The 21,178-nt window shown below is 46.8% G+C and overlaps 1 protein-coding gene across 1 annotated transcript in view; it reads left to right on the forward strand.

The window, feature by feature from the left end:
* The window catches only part of LOC116967708 (synaptosomal-associated protein 25), a 61,088-nt gene that overhangs the window by 28,313 nt on the left and 11,597 nt on the right, over positions 1-21,178 (forward strand). Inside the window, exons 4-5 of the mRNA XM_033014309.1 lie at positions 10,653-10,701; positions 17,838-17,955. Of these exons, the coding sequence (XP_032870200.1) occupies positions 10,653-10,701; positions 17,838-17,955 (167 nt within the window). The remainder of the gene's footprint in view (positions 1-10,652; positions 10,702-17,837; positions 17,956-21,178) is intronic.

The raw sequence follows: 21,178 nt of genomic DNA on the forward strand, positions 1-21,178 counted from the left end.
CGACAGGAAGGAAGAAAGGCTTGTGTTTGATTGATCATCGCGAGGCACTTCATTTTTAGTAATTCACTGAATGAATCAATATTTTATAACATACACACTCAGTAAAGGAGGCTGTTGGATCATTAAGGTGGCGCAGCGGTAGAGTTGCTGCCTTACAGCGCTTGCAGAGCCAGAGACCCGGGTTCGATCCCACCGACGGGCGCTGTCTGTACGGAGTTTGTACGTTCTCCCCGTGACCGCGTGCGTTTTCTCCGAGATCTTCGGTTTCCGCCCACACTCCACAGATGTACAGGTTTGTATGTTAATTGGCTTGGTATAAATGTAAAGGGCCTGTCCCACGAGGAGATTTTTTTAGGCGACTGCCGGCAACTGCCATGGTCGTAGCAGGTTGCCGAAAAACCGTCGACTGGGCTAATGGGCCTGTCCCACCTAGGTGATTTTTTAGGTCACTGCCGGCGACTAGGACAATGGAACAACTTACGACACCTGGCGACAATCTACGCCACGGTACGAGTTCATTCCGTCTGAAGAAGGGTTTCGGCCGGAAACGTTGCCTATTTCCTTCGCTCCATAGATGCTGCTGCACCCGCTGATTTTCTCCAGCATTTTTGTCCACCTTCGATTTTCCAGCATCTGCAGTTCCCTCTTAAACACGACAATCTATGCTATCCTGGCGACAACCTACGACAGCACCTACGTCAGGAGCAGCCTAGTTGCCGGCAGTCGCCTAAAAATCACCTAAGTGGGATAGGCCCTTAAATTGTCCCCAGTGTGCGTAGGATAGTGTTAAACCCCTGTCCCACGGTACGAGTTCATTCCAAGAGCTCTCCCCGAGTTTGCCCTGATTCGAACTCGGAGATTTACGGTAATGGCCGCTCGTAGGTACTCTATGATCTCGTAGACATTTTTCAACATGTTGAAAAATCTTCACGAGTCTTCCCGTGCTTACCTGCCATCAGCGAGTCTTCCCGAGTACCTGCTGTTCGCGATTCGAGCCGGTAAGAGACGTGCCCGAGCTCCGACGTACCCGCTACGTTCATTCTCCGGGCTTACCACGAGTTTGATTTTTTTTAAACTCGGGAGAGCTCTTGGAATGAACTCGTACCGTGCGACAGGGCTATTGGTGTGCGGGGATCGCTGGTCGGTGCGGACTCGGTGGGCCGAAGGACCTGTTTCCACACTATATCTCTAAACTAAACTAAAATTATGATGCACAGATAGGGTAGACAGCCAGAACCTTTGTCCCAGGGTGGAAATGTCCCAGACCGTTTCACTTTCCGCAGATGCTGCCTGACTTGCTGAGTGTTTCCAGTATTTTTAATTTTTCTCTCAAATTCTCAGCCCTTGCAGTTTTATGATTGACAATGGGTTAAATATAGCCGGTACACAAAATTGCTGGGGAAACTCAGCGGGTGCAGCAGCATCTATGGAGCGAAGGAAATAGGCGACGTTTCGGCCCGAAACGTCGCCTATTTCCTTCGCTCCATAGATGCTGCTGCACCCGCTGAGTTTCCCCAGCAATTTTGTGTACCTTCGATATTCCAGCATCTGCAGTTCCCTTTTGAACACGGTTAAATATAGCCGGCTGGTTGCTAAAAGCTGAAGGCGTGAGTCCCTGTGCTGCAGAGAACGCCCAGAGAAAACATTGACTTGCGGTTATTAGTCTACTTGTGATCCTGAAAGGTTCATGAATATTTTACTCACCCCCATCTCAACACTCTGCTGAGGTGGTGAAAGCAAGGAGTTAGTGGCAGATGGGCATAGTGATTAGTTAATGTTCTGCAGCGTGACACGGGATGGTGTGTGAGCCGCGAGTGAAGACTGCCATTTTGTTTATTCCTAACTTGAAATGTCAGCGCTGTCGAGAAGCAAAGAGGGTGAACAGAACGTGTCCACTTAATCCCCGTGACTTTAAATAGAAGGATGTCCTACTGCAGTTGTGAGACCGCACCTGTAGTATTGTGTGCAACACGTTTTGTTTAGTTTGGAGACCAGCAATCACACTGCCACTATCCTACTCGCACCAGGGACAATTTACAATTGTACCAAACCAATTAGAAACATAGAAACATAGAACATAGGTGCAGGAGTAGGCCATTCGGCCCTTCGAGCCTGCACCGCCATTCAATATGATCATGGCTGATCATCCAACTCGGTATCCCATCCCTGCATTCTCTCCATACCCCCTGATACCTTTAGCCACAAGGGCCACATCTAACTCCCTCTTAAATATAGCCAATGAACTGTGGCCTCAGCTAGCTTCTGTGACAGAGAATTCCACAGATTCACCACTCTCTGTGTTAAAAATGTTTTTCTCATCTCGGTCCTAGAAGATTTTCCCCTTATCCTTAAACTGTGACCCCTTGTTCTGGACTTCCCCAACATCGGGAACAACCTTCCTGCATCTAGCCTGTCCAACCCCTTAAGAATTTTGTAAGTTTCTACAAGATCCCCCCTCGATCTTCTGAATTCTAGCGAGTACAAGCCGAGTCTATCCAGTCTTTCTTCATATGAAAGTCCTGCCATCCCAGGAATCTGTCTGGTATCCCAGGAATTAGCCTACAAACCTGTACGTCTTTGGAGTGTGGGAGGGAACCGGGGCACCCAGAGAAAACCCACGCGGTCATGGCGAGAGGGGGCAAACTCCATGCAGACGTAGTCAGGATCGAACCCGGATCTCTGACGCTGTAAGGTTGCAACTCTACCGCTGCATCGAACGAACGGACAGGTTTTGCATAAGAATTAGTTGTTGTCATGAAACCTTGTAATCAGAATCTATTTTCGTCGCTCCTCTACAAATGTGGACTGTCTAGAGAGTAGAGTATTAATGGCATTGGGACTGGTGGTGCACTCTTGCAAGCTGTACATCTTCAGCTGTAGATAATCAGACAAGATTCAGATACAAGCGCACAAGATTCCATTCAGGTTAGGACATTGTCATTTCTAGTGAGAAGATGCTGGCAGTATAACATGATCCAAGGAATGATCACCTTAACATATGAGAAGCATTTGAAGACACTGGGCCTGTACTCGCTGGAGTTTAGAAGGATGAGGGGGGGGACTTCATTGAAACGTACCGATTAGTGAAAGGCCTGGAGAGAGGGAATGTGGAGAGGATGTTTCCACTAGTGGGAGAGTCTAGGACCATAGAGGCCACAGCTTCAGAACAAAAGGACGTACCTTTAGAAAGGAGATGAGGAGGAATTTCTTTAGTCAGAGGGTGGTGAATCTGTGGAATTCATTGCCACAGACGACTGTGGAGGAAACTTCATTGAAATATTTTTAGGTTGAGATTGGTTGATTCATGATTAGTATGGGTGTCAGACGTTATGGGGAGAAGGCAGGAGAAAGGGATAGAGAGGGAAAGATAGATCAGCCATGATTGAACCTTCTGAATGTTGTAGTCGGCAGGGCAGTACTCTGCATATCGCCAACTTTGACAATTCTACATTTTTATCAAGCCAATTTACCTACAAACCTGCACGTCTTTGGGAGTGTGGGAGGAAACCGAAGATCTCGGAGAAAACCCACGCAGGTCACGGGGAGAACGTACAAACTCCATACAGACAGCACCCGTAGTCGGGATCGAACCCGGGTCTCCGGCGCTGCATTTTTGCTGTAAGGCAGCAACTCTACCGCTGCGCCACGGACCGTGACTGCTATTGAACGGCAGAGTAGACTTGAATTAGGCCTAATTCTGCCCCGACACTCTATGAACTTTGATCTCCTGGGCAACGGCTAGTTACAAGGCTTGCAGAGTATACTCGATGCTGTCCAGAGTCTGCAAGACTGCATTGTGTTTTCCTTATCCATTTATCGCTGCATAGAGCCTGCAGGGACTGCTGGGCAGGTTCACAGTCAGCTGAAGCATCACGCTTCAATAGGTTTTAGCTTCCAGCTCCACCGCAGAACCTTACAGAGGCAGCCAGATTGTGTTTACTTTTGAGTCCAAAAGCCCCCACTGATTTTGTGATCTGCAATTAACGAGATTGCTGTGATTACGTGATTCTCACCGATCTTCTGGCCCGTGAGTTGCCCCCTTCAATGCATCAAAATTATTCCGCAAATCCCTCTTTCAATACAAACATGTGCAGCACAATTAGTAAAACGAAAGAGGAAAGACTCTTGACATCCACAGAGTGTGACAGTGACTACTGAATGAAGGGAACTGTGTTCATTCTGCAAGGCTATGCCTGAGATTCCATTTGCTTGTCACATTAACTCTCCATCCCTCCCCCACTGTGACCACTTTGTCTTCAACTTCCTATAGAGTTCCAGCAAAGCCCAGCGGACGTTCAAGGCACTAATCCCCAGCGGGGCACGTCACAGCTCCTGGGACTCAATATTGAATTTCACCAGATCTGGTACTCACTGGTAGAAACATAGAACTGCAGATGCTGGTTTACAGAAATAAAAAGCAGAATACTGGTCAACTTAGCGGGTCATGCAGCACCCCTGGAGAATATGGATTGTGACGTTTCGGGTTGGGACCCTCCTTGTCACGCAGAGAGTTGTGAGTCTGTGGAATTCTCTGCCTCAGAGGCTGGTTCTCTGGATACTTTCAAGAGAGAGCTAGATAGGGCTCTTAAAGATAGTGGAGTCAGGGGATATGGGGAGAAGGCACGAACGGGGTACTGATTGTGGGGATGATCAGCCATGATCACATTGAATGGCGGTGCTGGCTTGAAGGGCCGAATGGCCTACTCCTGCACCTGTTGTCTATTCAGTCTGAAGAAGGATCCTGGCCTGAAACATCACCTATTCGTGTTCTCCAGGGATGATCTGCTGTGAAATCTCTTCAGGGTATGCCTACTTTGAAGAGGTCTGAAGAAGGGTCTCGACCCGAAATGCCACCCATTCCTTCTCTCCAGAGATGCTGCCTGTCCCGCTGAGTTACTCCAGCGTTTTGTATCTATCCTGGTTTGAAGAAGTTCTCCTCTCTCTGACTTCTGTGAGACCCCCTCTCTCATTGCTCCCCCTCTGTCATTCCTATTGCCCTTCGGCTCTAAGACCATGTTTTATCCCGGACTTGTTGCCACAGCCACATGTGTTTCCTCCGCTCTTGCCTGCGCCTCCATCTTGTGCCTTGGGGCTTCCAACTCTAGCTCCAGACCCCCCCCAGTTCAGGTGCCAAACCCGGAGGGGGTTCCGACCAGAAATGCCACCCATTATTTTCTCCGGAGATGCCTCCGCTGAGTTACTCTGAGTTACTGAGTTACTTTAGTTTAGAGATACAGCGTGGTGGGAGATTGCAACCTTCACGTGGTCCACCCTGTTTCAACCAATGCAATCAACCTGGCGCGCACAAACAGAAGATCAAACAGAACAAGTGTTCAAAAGGGAACTGCAGATGCTGGAATATCGAAGGTACACAAAATTGCTGGGGAAACTCAGCGGGTGCAGCAGCATCTATGGAGCGAAGGAAATAGGCGACGTTTCGGCCCGAAACGTCGCCTATTTCCTTCGCTCCATAGATGCTGCTGCACCCGCTGAGTTTCCCCAGCAATTTTGTGTACCATCAAACAGAACAAGTTGTCTTACAACTTTAGGCTGTGCACGCCATACGCAAGAAGATGAGATACAGCGTGGAAACAGGCCCTTTGGCCCACCAGGTCCGCACCTACCAGCGATCCCCTCGCACATACACCATCCTACACACACTAGGGACAATTTCACATTTATACCAGGTCAATTAGCCTACAAACCTCTCTGTCTTTGGAGTGTGGGAGGAAACCGAAGATCTCGGAGAAAGCCCACACAGGTCATGGGGAGAACGTACAAACTCTGTACAGACAGCACCCGTAGTCAGGATCGAACCTGGTGGAGCAGGGGTAGAGTTGTATCCTTACAGCGTCAGAGATCCGGGTTCGATCCCGACTACGGGTGCTGTCTGTATGGAGTTTGTACCCTCTCGCCATGACCTCGTGGGTTTTCTCCGGGTGCCCCGGTTTCCTCCCACACTCCAAAGACGTACAGGTTTGTAGGCTAATTGTTTTGGTATAATTGTAAATGGTCCCAGGTAGAACGTACAAACTCAGTCTGAAGAAGGGTCTCGAACCGAAACATCACTTCCTCCTTCTCTCCAGAGATGCTGCCTGTCCCGCTGAGTTACTCCAGCGCTTTGTGTCTATCTTCGGTTTAAGCCAGCATAGAAACATAGAAAATAGGTACAGGAGTAGGGCATTCGGCCCTTCGAGCCTGCACCGCCATTCAATATGATCATGGCTGATCATCCAACTCCGTATCCTGTACCTGCTTTTCTCCATACCCCCTGATCCCTTTAGCCACAAGGGCCACATCTAACTCCCTCTTAAATATAGCCAATGAACTGGCCTCAACTACATTATGTGGCAGAGAATTCCAGAGATTCACCACTCTCTGTGTAAAAAATGTTTTTCTCATCTCAGTCCTAAAAGATTTCCCCTTTATCCTTAAACTGTGACCCCTTGTTCTGGACTTCCCCAACATCGGGAACAATCTTCCTGCATCTAGCCTGTCCAACCCCTTAAGAATGTTGTAAGTTTCTATAAGATCCCCCCCTCAATCTTCTAAATTCTAGCGAGTACAAGCCGAGTCTATCCAGTCTTTCTTCATATGAAAGTCCTGACATCCCAAGAATCAGTCTGGTGAACCTTCTCCGGACTCCCTCTATGGCAAGAATGTCCTTCCTCAGATTAGGAGACCAAAACTGTACGCAATACTCCAGTTCCTCCTTACACATGAAGAAACTTGAGACGGCATTCAATTTAAAAGAAGGACCTCCTTCTCTGATGTCATTACTGTCTTAATGAACTAAGGCAATCAACAATAGACCAACTATTCAGTCATCTCGATATTATTTTCAGGATCTTGCTGTGTATGGAATTATTGATGTATTTGCCTTCAGGCAGTGCTCACTGCACTTCAGGCTAATGAATTAAATGCAATTCACTTTGATTACTTGTGAGAGCAGTGGTATGGAGCTGGATAATTGCAAGCCTTGCTAGATATGCTGCTGGATTTTTTTACATTTTATTTTGCAAGCAGCATACATCTTAAGGAGCAGTGTTTTAGGCTATCTATCATTACTTATTCATGGATTCCAAACATTGGGCCCATTAATGAGCAGAACACAAGCAGCCAAGGAACTCGGGGAGATATTTTCTCACCAATAGAACTGCTCCTCTTAATGGAACTCGATGGATTACCAACTGAGAAATTTGCAGTTTAAATATTCAAATAAGATACTTCCAGTAAATGAGTGCATCTGATTGCTGGTCCTTATTAAAGGATGGCACTGTATGTCCAACCCAGCCATTTTCAGTATATATATATTTAAAGGATATATATACTTTATTCCTTTGTCCTTTCTTCTCCCCGCCCCCCCCACCCCCCATCAGTCTGAAGAAGGGTTTCGGCCCGAAACGTTGCCTATTTCCTTCGCTCCATAGATGCTGCTGCACCCGCTGAGTTTCTCCAGCATTTTTGTGTACCTTCGATTTTCCAGCATCTGCAGTTCCTTCTTAAACACAACCTATAAACCTGTACGTCTTTGGAGTGTGGGTGGAAAACCCAAGATCTTGGAGAAAACCCACGGTGGGACCATACAAAGCCCGGACAGACAGCACCCGTAGTCGGGAGCCAGCCCGGGACTCTGGCGCTGAATGTGCTGTCAGGCGGCAACTCTGACGCTGTGCCACCGTGCCACCCCATTCAGCATGTTCTGCCACTCAAGAGTCATTTATTGTCATATGTCCCGGACAGGACAATGAAATTCTTACTTGCTGCAGCACAACAGAATATGTGCATATGTAAACATTGTATATAATGGGAAAAAGTTCAATAAATAACAAATATAGTACAAATAACAAATAATAATATAGTCTTTTGCAGTTCAGAGCTCATAGCTTAATCGTTGTGTTTAATAGCCTGATGGCTGTGGGGAAGTAGCTGTTCCTGAACCTGGACGTTGCAGTCTTCAGGCTCCTGTACCTTCTTCCTGATGGCAGTGGTTAGATGAGTGGCCAGGGTGGTGTGGGTCCTTGATGATTTTGGCTGCCTTTTTGAGGCAGCGACTACGATAGATCCCTTCGACGGTGGGGAGGTCAAAGCCGGCGATGGACTGGGCAGTGGTCACAACTTTTTGTGGTCTTTTTCGCTCCTGGACGTTCAAGTTGCCGAACCAGGCCACGATGCAACCGGTCAGAATGCTCTCTACCGTGCACCTGTAGAAGTTTAGGAGTATCCTCTTCGGCATGTCAGGTAGATCACAACATGGATTATAGAACAGTACAGCACAGGAACAGGCCCTTCAGCCCATCATGTTTGCGCTGAATATTGATGCTAAAATAAACTAATCTCATCTGCCTGTACATAATCCATATCCCTCCAATTGCTGCTTATCAAATATGGTGCCCAATCATGCTAGCCACAGAAGCAGATCTACAGACTCATATTACAATCGCCCAGTATCCTTGTAAAGTTTTCATAAGGTCATATGTGATGGGAGCAGAATTAGGCCATTCGGCCCATCAAGTCTACTCCGCCATTCAATCATGGCTGATCTATCTCTCCCTCCTAACCCCATTCTCCTGCCTTCTCCCCATAACCCCTGACACCTGTACTAATCAAGAATCTATCTATCTCTGCCTTAAAAATATCCATTGACTTGGCCTCCACAGCCTTCTGTGGCAAAGAATCACCACTCTCTGACTAAAGAAATTCCTCCTCATCTCCCTCCTAAAGGAACGTCCTTTAATTCTAAGGCTATGACCTCTAGTCCTAGACTCTCTCATTAGTGGAAACATCCTCTCCACATCCGCTCTATCCAAGCCTTTCACTATTCTGTACGTTTCAATGAGGGGGCCCCTCTCATTCTTCTAAACTCCAGCGAGTACAGGCCCAGTGCTCATCATTGTTTTCATTGCCGCAGAATTGAAGGGTTATTGTTAAATGCGTTGGAATCTTTGTATAAATTCCCCAAGGCTGAGCGAGTTATTTCTCCTCGTCTCACACGCCGCTGCACCTCTCTTCAGCGTAAAGGCAGACACCGGTATTGCAGCACAGACCTGCAGTGTTGCAGCAGAGACGTGGAGAGCTGGTGTCGCCACTCCTGCAACGAGCACTGCAGGATTTATCTCTGCAGGTGCAAGAACTGCAAGCACCATACTTTACAAAAAAACAAAATCCAAAATGCACAAGCACTGAAATAAAGCAGAAAATGCTGTTTGAATCATACACTTGTAGGATCATATTAGACAGCGTTCAAACAGACTCTTTGGCCCACTGTGTATGAAGGAACTGCAGATGCTGGTTTAAACTGAAGATGGACACAAAATGCTGGAGTAACTCAGCGGGACAGGCAGCATCTCTGGAGAGAAGGAATGGGTGACGTTTCGGGTTGAGACCCCTCTTCAGTCTACCTTTGGCCCACTGAGTCCATGTCAGCCAGCACTATCCTACACACTCTGGACTATTTATTATTTTTACCTGCAAACCTGTACATCTTTGGAGTGTGGGAGGAAAGCCGAGCTGGTGAGAATCATCTGATGTTTAGTTTAGTTTAGAGATACAACGTGGAAACAGGCCCTTCGGCCCACCGAGTCCGCACCGACCAGCGATCCCCGCACATAAACACCACCCTACACACACACCTGGGACAATTTCACCGTTACACCAAGCCAATTAAGCTACAAACCTGTACGTCTTTGAAGTGTGGGAGGAAACCGAAGATCTCGGAGAAAACCCACGCAGGTCACAGGGAGAACGTACAAACTTCATACAAACCCGTAGTCAGGATCGAACCCGGGTCTCTGGCGCTGTAAGGCAGCAACACTACCCCTACACCACCATACCAATGTTCTAAACAGACTTAATCTATCCTGATTTGTATAGCAGATAGATAGATAGATAGATAGATAGATAGATAGATAGATAGATAGATAGATAGATAGATAGATAGATAGATAGATAGATAGATAGATAGATAGATAGATAGATAGATAGATAGATAGATAGATAGATAGATAGATAGATAGATAGATAGATAGATAGATAGATCCTTTAATAATCCTTTACAAGAAATTAAATGATATTTGAGTTGAACCTCCACAACTAATGCATATATGTAATTGTTTTATTATTATAATTGATCTGTGTTAGTTCAGGACATTTTTATTATAGGTGTATCTCTGAAGCTGATTACAAAAGGGATTGGATTATCAATTTGTAGGCGGTTTTGGTATCCTATCCACTAATTCCCATTTTATTAAGGGGTTGGACAGGCTAGATGCAGGAAGATTATTCCCGATGTTGGGGAAGTCCAGAACTAGGGGTCACAGTTTAAGGATAAGAGGGAAGTCTTTTAGGACCGAGATGAGAAAATCATTTTTTACACAGAGTGTGGTGAATCTGTGGAATTCTCTGCCACAGAAGGTAGTTGAGGCCACAGTTCATTGGCTATATTTAAGAGGGAGTTAGATGTGGCCTTTGTGGCTAAAGGGATCAGGGGGTATGGAGAGAAGGCAGGGATGGGATACTGAGTTGGATGATCAGCCATGATCATATTGAATGGCGGTACTGGCTCGAAGGGCCGAATGGCCTCTACTCCTGCACCTATTGTCTATGTTTCTATGTTTATCGCTCATGTTCTCTTTTCTTCTCACCTCAAACAGAGCAAAGATGCCGGGATCAGGACTCTGGTCATGCTGGATGAGCAGGGAGGTGAGTGAAATTCAGAGACTCACTACATACCTGGGGTGGAGAAAATGGATGATGAGACCAGGTTAAAAAGTGGCCACCTTGACATTGCTGAGACCAAAGGGAGTAATTCGACATGTGTGAAAACTCAAATGATGAACAATGAGTTCAATGGTTAAATAAACCTTCCTCGAGGTGCCAGGACATGCTTGGTGTGGGTCCCAAGCCTGTGCTGATTTAGTTCAAGTACAGGAACAAAGAGCAGGGCAAATGCTAAAAATACTTGCCCTCTATCCCATATCATGGCAGGAAGCAGGTAGAGCTCCCTCTGCTGTTTACTAGGTAGATCGTCCAACATCAGAGAAGAGAGTGAGAGAGAGAGACATAGACACACACACACACACAATGGGAACTTGGACAAGGCACAGGAGATGAGGGAAAGAGAAAGAAGGCCGCACAAGGGCTTGAGGTCCATGGAATAACCTTATCAGGTTTATCTGCCTTCAAAGGATGGCCAACACCTCCTGGACCGTAATATGGAATTGTCATCAAGACATAATTGTCTCAAGTTCCCCAGTCTCCACGGTTAAAACAGAACTAAACACGTGTTGCCAAGGTCCTGTGGGCCAGCCAGGTCAGTGTTAGATGACAACACCAGGTATAAGCGAAACTGGCAGCTTCTGTTGAGGAAATGGACAATTGATTTTTCAGAGGTAGATGGAGAAACTCAGCGGGTGCTCAGCATCTATGGAGCGAAGGAAATAGGCAATGTTTCGGACTGATGTAGGGTGGGGGGGGGGGGGGGGAAGAAGAAAGGAAGAGGAGGAACCAGGGGGCTGAGGGAGAGCTGAGAAGGGGAGGAGACAGCAAGGGCTACCTGAAATTGGAGAAGTCAATGTTCATGCCGCTGGGGTGCAGACTGCCCAAGCGGAATATGAGGTGCTGCTCCTCCAGTTTCCAGTGGTCCTCACTCTGGCCATGGAGGAGGCCCAGGACAGAAAGGTCGGATTCGGAATGGGAGGTGGAGTTGAAGTGCTGAGCCACCGGGAGGTCAGGTTGGTTATTCCAAACCGAGCGGAGGTGTTGGGCGAAGCAATCGCCAAGCCTACGCTTGGTCTCACCGATGTAGATCAGCTGACATCTAGAGCAGCGGATGCAATAGATGAGGTTGGAGGAGGTGCAGGTGAACCTCTGCAGCACCTGGAACGACTGGTTGGGTCCTTGAATGGAGTCGAGGGGGGGAGGTAAAGCGACAAGTGTAGCATTTCATGCGGTTGCAAGGGAAACTGCCCGGGGAGGGGGTGGTGTGGGTGAGATTTTTCAGACCAGGTGAAGGGGTTATTTACGTGGTTGCTGAGCAATTCTCGGTGACGCTGCCTACAGGCAACACTGCTAACTTCACAGATGTCATCTTCAAACAGGAGTAGTAAACACTAATGAAGAGGGCAGACAGATGGGTTCAGGGGAAGCCATGTTCAAAAGGAGAAATTAAGTGTTTAAGAAGGAACTGCAGATGCTGGATTATCGAAGGTAGACAAAAGTGCTGGAGAAACTCAGCGGGTGCGGCAGCATCTATGGAGCGAAGGAAATAGGCAACGTTTCGGGACGAAACGTTGCCTATTTCCTTCGCTCCATAGATGAGTTTCTCCAGCACTTTTGCCTACCTGAGGCAAATGAAGTAATTTGTTTGGGTAAAAAGATTCTGTCTTTGTCAGGAGCAACAGAGAGGTTCACAAATGTATAAGGCAGAGAGGTAAAAGTCCTGTCCCACGGTACGAGTTCATTCCAAGCGCTCTCCCGAGTTTAAAAAAAAATCAAACTCGTGGTAAGCACGGAGAATGAGCGTAGCGGGTACGTCGGAGATCGGGGACGTCTCTTAGCGCTAACGGCAGGTACTCGGGGAAGACTCGCTAACGGCAGGTAAGCACGTTAAGACTCGTGAAGATTTTTCGACAACAATGATGAAAAATGTCCACGAGATCCCCGAGTACCGACGAGTGGCCATTACCGTAAATCTCCGAGTTCGAATCAGGGCAAACTCGGGAGAACTCTTGGAATGAACTCGTACCGTGGGACAGGGGTTTATAAAGGCACCAAAGGAAAGACCAAGTCCATGAAATGTTGGACAGTTGATCTTATAGCTGTTCTTGAGACTTGGTTGTAAAGGGGCTGTCCTACTGTACGAGTTCATTCCAAGAGTTCTCCCGAGTTTGCCCTGATTCGAACTCGGAGATTTACGGTAATGGCCGCTCGTAGGTACTCGGGGCTCTCGTGGACATTTTTCAACATGTTGAAAAATCTTCACCAGTCTTCACGAGCTGACCGCGTTTCCCGAGTGCCTGCCGTTAGCGTTACAAGCCGCTAAGAGACGTCCCCGAGCTCCGACGTACCCGCTACATACATGCTCCGTGCTTACCACGAGTTTGATTTTGTTTTTTAAACTCGGGAGAGCTCTTGAATTACCTCGCAGGCCCTTAAGGGACTTTGGTTGGGAACAGAATATTCAGAATTCTTGGAATTTCGGAGAAATTGGCAGATTGGGTAAGAGGGGGGATAGTTGTATAAAAGATGGGGGTAAAGAAAGAACGAGGGGTCTCATCTTTAAAATAATTATATAAAGAACAAAAGACCCGAGGAAAGTTTGGTTTATTATTGTCATGTTATTATTGTTCTCCAGCCAACAATAAGATTATACATTATTACAATAAGTCATGCACAGAGTGCAGATACAGGATGAAGGGATATAATGTTCAGTGCAAGATAGAGCCCAGAAAAATCCACTTAAAGATAGTTCGAAGGTCTCCAATGAGGTAGATGGGAGGTCAGAACCGCTCTCTAGCGAGAGGACGGTTCAGTCGCCTAATAAAGGCTGGGAAGAAACTGGGAAGTCCCTGGATCTGAAGCAGCGGGGAAGCAGTAAGACATGGATGCTCATATTATTTACCTTCCCTTTCATTCACCACTCCCAACTCCAACTCCCTCTTTCCAAGTTTGTTGATGCTGAAGATACCTTGGGTTCCCTGCCATGCCAACTCATCACACACTGCCAGTGCCGTAGGCCCAGGCAGTCCGGGTGGCCCATTGCCTTTAGCAGGAAGACTGCCAGGAGAAAGGAACCTTCTTTAAAGTCACAGTACAGGTCTAAAGATCCCGTGGAAAACGCCAGTGGGTGAAATAGGCACCAGTCTCCCTCCAGTCCAGCTGGGTTTAAGCATCTAGTTAGAACGCTCTGATTAGTATCCCTATTGGTGTAGACATACACACAACACACCACAAGTAACCTCGAGTATCAACAAGTCCCTCCACACTCATCTTGCTTAGGCTTCAACGAAACATAGAAATTAGGTGCAGGAGTAGGCCATTCGGCCCTTCGAGCCTGCACCGCCATTCAATATGATCATGGCTGATCATCCAACTCAGTATCCTGTACCTGCCTTCTCTCCATACCCCCTGATCCCTTTAGCCACAAGGGCCACATCTAAGTCCCTCTTAAATATAGACAATCAACTGGCCTCAACTACCTTCTGTGGCAGAGAATTCCAGAGATTCACCACTCTCTGTGTGAAAAATGTTTTTCTCATCTCGGTCCTAAAAGATTTCCCCCTTATCCTTAAACTGTGACCCCTTGTTCTGGACTTCCCCAACATCGGGAATAATCTTCCTGCATCTAGCCTGTCCAACCCCTTAAGAATTTTGTAAGTTTCTATAAGATCCCCCCTCAATCTTCTAAATTCTAGCGAGTACAAGCCGAGTCTATCCAGTCTTTCTTCATATGAAAGTCCTGACATCCCAGTAGGCTGTGGAGACCAAGTCAATGGATATTTTTAAGGCAGAGATAGATAGATTTTTGATTAGTACGGGTGTCGGGTTTATGGGGAGAAGGCAGGAGAATGGGGTTAGGAGGGAGAGATAGACCAGCCATGCTTGAATGGTGGAGTAGACTTTGATGGGTCGAATGGCCTAATCCTACTCCTATCGCTTATGATCTTATGATCTTTAAACCCTCTGAATAACATATTAACAGGACATGGTTTCTGAATGTTCATCTTAACAATGTAATAGCTGTACATGGAAGAGTTTGTGTGGTAGACCATTGATCAATCCAATCAGACAAACATGAACTCCACAATAGTTCTCTAGGGGAATGATTAAATTAATAATCTACAATTACAAATTTACTTTTAACAATCACTGTAGCTGATCTCCATGTGTGTACCTGCTTGCTATTTGACCCATCTAAACACACTTGAGTATCATCAGTACACTCCATGCATTGTCAGTGTTGCATCTATTATTTTTTATTTCAAAATATACTTTATCGGAGAAATAAACATATCCAATACATACATGATCCTTGCAAGAGTCCATCCAACATTCTCGGAGGCCGTACATACATTCAATACCGCTTACACAAATGACACAGATTTATCCCCCACCCTTGCCACTCATGTGACCCACTGGCGTGGAATCCCTTCCCTTATTTTGAGGGGCGTCTCTACCACACTCTGCCCCCCCATGTCCAGCAACGGAAGGACCCTAGACTGTGGTCCTCCCCCACCGAGCCTTGGCGTTGGCTGCGCCGAGCTTCAGTGCGTCCCTCAGCACGTACTCCTGCAGCGGGCCAGTCGGCAACATTCCCCGACCCACATCTGGGTGGTCAACAAAGCTATGCTATACTTCAAACTACTGTAACCAGCCAGTTAATTCAGCTAGTTCATGCCGTTAGTTTAAATTCTGCACAAGCCTCCTCTCATCCCTTTTCATTTAACTTTATATTCCTTTGTCATGTGTTTTCCAAGCTTCCCGTTAAATTCTTCCATGCTAGTTATCTCAATGTCCCTCTGAATGAATGGGTTTATTGGCCAAGTATTCACATACAAGGAATTTGCCTTGGTGCTCCGCCCGCAAGTGACAACATGACATTCAGTGACAGTTGGGAATGACACAAAAAACCATTAATAATAAAACATTATTGATTAAACATGTGAATTAAATAAAATACCTTGTAGCAAAATCCACATTCTAGCCCCTACAGGTGAAGGGATATCTCCCAAATTTCTTTCAACCTGGGTGGCACAGAGGCGTAGTGTGTAGAGCTGCTGCCTCACAGCTCACGTTAGACACCCAAATTCGATCCTATCCTCAGGTGCTGTCTGTGCGAAGCTTAGATGTTGACTGTGTGAGTTTCCTCTGGATTCCTCCCACATCCCAAAGGCGTGCGGGTTGTTAGGTTAATTGCCCCAAGCATGTCGGGAGTGGCTGAGAATGTGGGATAACATGGAACAAGTATGAAAGGGAGATCAATGGACAGCATGGACTCGATGGGCCGAAGAGCCTGTTTCCATGCTGTATCTCTCGAAAAACAAAACTTGTGCAGGAAAGAACTGCAGATGCTGGTTTAAATCGAAGGAAGACACAAAATGCTGGAGTAACTCAGCGGGACAGGCAGCATCTCTGGAGAGAAGGAATGGGTGACGTTTCGGGTCGAGACCCTTCTTTAGACTGATGTCAGGGGAGTGGGCGGGACAAAGGTAGAATGTTGTCGGAGACAGTAAGACTGGTGGGAGAACTGGGATGGAGAGAGAGGGAAAGCAAGGGCTATTTGAAGTTAGAGAAGTCAATGTTCATACCGCTGGGGTGCAGGCTGCCCAAGCAAATTATGAAGTGATGTTCCTCCAATTTGCGCTGGGCCTCACTCTGACAATGGAGGAGGCCCAGGATAGAAAGGTCAGATTGGGAATGGGAGGGGGAGTTGACGTGCTGAGCAACCGGGAGATCAGATGGGTTAAGGCGGACTGAGCGGAGGTGTTGGGCGAAACGATCGCCGAGCCTGCGCTTGGTCTCGCCGATATACAGGAGTTGACACCTAGAACAGCGGATACAGTAGATAAGGTTGGAGGAGGTGCAAGTGAACCTCTGCAAGTGAGGCACACAGGGGTTAACTGACGGACACTATCCTCTTGCGTTAAAATTCATGGAAAAAATAACAGAGCCAGACTCTCACCAAATGGAGCCTTACCAAATGTGTAACACTCTTCCTAAGTCGCCATCATGAGATGGGCTGATTTAACAATGGAAAAAATGTCACATTTTAAATTATCTCGACTTGGAGTTAAAGAATATTTTATGGGTCTAAGCCAAGGATCTGTTCTCTGAAGCCAACCCTACTTCATACCAAAACTCCAGAACTAACATCAATCTCTGTCGAAACCAAACATCCTCGTTGAGAAGTTGCAATAATGAGATAGCAGCGTACTATTCATCCCTGAGCTGCTGGATTTGAAAGGGACTTTATGGGCCTGTTTTTGGTCTGTTTAGTCAAAGTTATGTAAGAAATTCCTACGTCTATGTCTTGCTGTTTTATTTTGTCTGTCTATTTCTCTCTTTTTTTTGTTCACTCAAGTCTGTTTCTTCCGAGGGACGAGAGAATCTCATACTGACTGGGGTCGGCTAAAGCATGGCACTGGTGCTCATTGGAAATACATGTTTCCACTAGTGGGAGAGTCTAGGACTAGAGGTCATAGCCTCAGAATTGAAGGTCGCTCATTTAGGAAGGAGATGAAATTTAGGAAGGACATTTCTTTAGTCTGATGGTGGTGAATCTGTGGAATTCTCTGCCACAGAAGGTGGTTGAGGCCAGTTCATTGGCTAGATTTAAGAGGGAGTTAGATGTGGCCCTTGTGGCTAAAGGGATCAGGGGGTATGGAGAGAAGGCAGGTATGGGATATTGATTTGGATGATCAGCCATGATCATATTGAGTGGCGGTGCAGGCTCGAAGGGCCGAATGGCCTACTCCTGCACCTATTTTCTAAGTTTCTAAGGCTGTGGAGGCCAAGTCAGTAGATATTTTTTAAGGCAGAGATAGATAGATTCTTGATTAGTACGGGTGTCAGGGGTCATGGGGAGAAGCCAGGAGAATGGGGTTAGGAGGGAGAGATAGATCAGCCATGATTGAATGGCGGAATAGACTTGATGGGCCGAATGGCCTAATTCATAATCCTATTCCTTATGACCTTATGTCCAATGGCTTCAATCTTCCCCTTGAGCACCATTATCCATTTTGCAAGAGTCAGCCCGATCCCAGTCAGTTTGGTGGTTCACCGATCCCTTGCTTGCTTGTTGTCATTGTCTGTGGAAACTAACTATCTTCCTCATTCAGAGCAATTGGAGAGGATTGAAGAGGGCATGGATCAGATCAATAAGGACATGAAAGAAGCTGAAAAAAATCTCTCGGATCTGGGCAAATGCTGTGGTCTTTGTTCCTGCCCCTGCAATAAGTAGGTGTTGATTGCCGGTCCCAGAGGCCGCCTGCCTGCCTGCATGCTGCTTGCCGAGACATAACACCGTTCCATCTAGCCGCTGACCGACTCATAAACAAGAAGCACTTCGAGAAGCAGTCGGCAAACATGCCCGTTTTTTCATTCCCTTAGAAATTAATTCCCGATTTTCCACCCAAATGAATGAGAGGCAGAGGAGTCGGAAATGTCCAGGCTGTCGGTCTGGACATGAAAGGGAAAAGACTAAAAAAAAACATGCGTTTAGCGCCCATAAAATATGCCAAGCCGTGTCGCAGGAACTCAGTAAGACTAAACATGCCACGACCGAGCCTCATATAAAGGTTATTAGGACTGGTGATTCTAAATCTAAAATATACGAAATGCAGATTCCACAAATCTGAAATAAAAACAGAGAATGCTGGAAAGATTCACCACGTATGGGCAGCATCTGTGAAGAGAAAAGCAAAGTCGACGTTTCAGGTCTGACAAAGAGTCTCGGTCCTGAAAGGTTCACCATGCTTCTCGTTCCATAATTGCTGATGATTCCAAGTTTGGTCAAAGAGTTTTAAGCAGTACCTCGGAGGAAGAGCTAAGTCAAGTCAAGTTTATTCGTCACATACGCATACGAGATGTGCAGTGAAATGGAAAGTGGCAATGCTCGCGGACTTTGTGCAAAATGACAAACAAACAAACAACCAAACAGAATCACATATTCTTTACATATTAAATATTGTGGGCGGAGGGAAAAAAACTGCAATTTTAAACACCACACAACAGTAGAATGGTTCAGTAAAGTTAGTCCCTGGTGAGATAGGAGTTTACAGTCCGAATGGCCTTTGGGAAGAAACTCCTTCTCAACCTCTCCGTTCTCACCGTATGGCAACGGAGGCGTTTGCCTGACTGTAGCAGCTGGAACAGTCCGTTGCAGGGGTGGAAGGGGTCTCCCATGATTTTATTGGCTCTGGAGTTGCACCTCCTGATGTATAGTTCCTGCAGGGGGGCGAGTGTAGTTCCCATAGTGCGTTCGGCCGAACGCACTACTCTCTGCAGAGCCTTCTTGTCCTGGGCAGAGCAGTTCCCAAACCAGGTTGTAATATTTCCGGACAAGATGCTTTCCACAGCCGCTGATTAGAAGCACTGGAGGATCCTCGGAGACACTCTGAATTTCCTCAATTGCCTGAGGTGGTAAAGGCGCTGCCTTGCCTTACTCACGAGTGCTGCGTCGTGTGATGTCCATGTCATATCCTCAGAGATGTGGACTCCCAGATATTTAAAACAGCTCACCCTATCCACAGTATCCCCATTTATCCTCAATGAGAGATGATGTATCGAAGGTGAGGGAGAGGTTAAGCAGGCTAGGACTTTATTCCTTGGAGCGCAGGAGGCTGAGGGGCGAACTTGTGGAGGTGTATTAGTTCATGAGGGAAATGGACAGGGAAGATGCATGGAATCTTTTGCCCAGAGGAAGGGATTCAAGAACCGGAGGTCATAGCTTTAAGGTGAGAGAGAGAAGATTTAATGATAGGAAGCTGAGGGGCAACTTTTTCACACAGCAGGTGGTGGGCATATAGAACTGCATTTCATTTCACTGCACATCTCGTATGTGTATGTGACGAATAAACTTGACTTGACTTGGCTTGAGAACGAGCAGCCAGAGGAGGTAGTTGAGGCAGATACCATAACAATATTTAAGAGACATTAGGACATGTACATCGGGAGGATAGGTTTGGAGGGATATGGACCAAATGTAGGGAGGTGGGACAAGTGTAGATGGGGGATCTTTGCTGGCATGGACAAGTTGGGCTGGAGGGCCTATTTCCATGCTGTATGTATGACTCCATGACTCTAGACAGAGCCCCCAGTATTAAAGGCAAGCCATGGATAGGAGATGGGAAAGAGAAAACTGGAGCACAGACTGGATGGTTTGATGAGTACAGGCTGCCGGCAAGATGCCATGCTCACAGCATCTGCACAATAGGCCAGTAGATTTATCTGGGACAACGTTCCTCTCAAGCATGTCTATTGCCTGGGAGCATAAAGTCAATGCATTTACTCATAATTTAAATTATCATTTCTGGTTTGTTATCAGCCTAGTGTTGCCTGGCAACGTGCTCCGATGAGAAAACAAATCTTGCACTAAGTAAGATACTACCTTTCACAATTTCACACTATTCCAAAGCACTTTGCAAACAATGAGATGGTTTTGAGATGTGACCAGTGTTGTCATGTAGGAGATTAGGCAGCTAAGTTGCTGTAACGTCAATGAGACTGTGTCAGGGTGATTCTCTTCGACGTGGAAGGCAGGGCAGGCTGAGGCCACCTCTTGGTGTAACTTAAACTGAGGCAAGGAACTGCAGAAAGTTCAACAGAGGCCTACGTGCAGGGGCAACACCCAAAAACAGAACACAATACCATGTCCAAGCAATCTCACTACCGACAGATCAAAGTTCTCCACTCATGTCACAAGAATAGTCACAGGGGCAGCGGTAGAGTTGCTGCCTCACAGTGCCAGAGACCTCGGTTCCACCCAGCCCCCGTGTGCGTTCTCCCCGTGACCACGTGGGTTTTCCCCGGGTGCTCCAGTTTCCTTCCACACTTCAAAGACGTACAAGTTTGTAGATTAATTGGCTTCGGTTAAAAATTGTAAATTGCCCCCTAGTGTGTAGGATAGTGTTATGGACCCTGTCCCACTGTACGAGTTCATTCAAGAGCTCTACCGAGTTTTAAAAAAATCAAACTCGTGGTAAGCACGGAGAATGAACATAGCGGGCACGTCGGAGCTCGGGGACGTCTCTTAGCGGCTCGTAACGCTAACGGCAGGTAGTCGGGAAGACTCGCTATCGGCAGGTAAGACTGGTGAAGATTTTTCAACTTGTTGGAAAATGTCCACGAGAGCCCCGAGTACTGACGAGCAGCCATTACCGCAAATCTCCGAATTCGAATCAGGGCAAACTGGGAAGTGGGAGAGCTCTTTGAATGAACTCGTACATTGGGACAGGGCTTTTAGCATTCGGGGATCGCTGGTCGGCGCGGACTCGGTGGGACAAAGGGCATGTTTCCGCGCTGTATCTCTAAACCAAACTAAACTAAACTGGACGTGTACCTAGCCAGGCTGTTCCACCACAGTTACAAGACTAACATCAACCAAACAATTTGGAAAATTGGCCTGTTATGTCTTGTTCACAAAAAGCAGGACAAATTCATTCTGGCTAATTACTGCCCA

This window comes from Amblyraja radiata, chromosome 41 (genome assembly GCF_010909765.2).
Source record: "Amblyraja radiata isolate CabotCenter1 chromosome 41, sAmbRad1.1.pri, whole genome shotgun sequence".
In the NCBI taxonomy this organism is placed as follows: Eukaryota; Metazoa; Chordata; class Chondrichthyes; order Rajiformes; family Rajidae; genus Amblyraja; species Amblyraja radiata.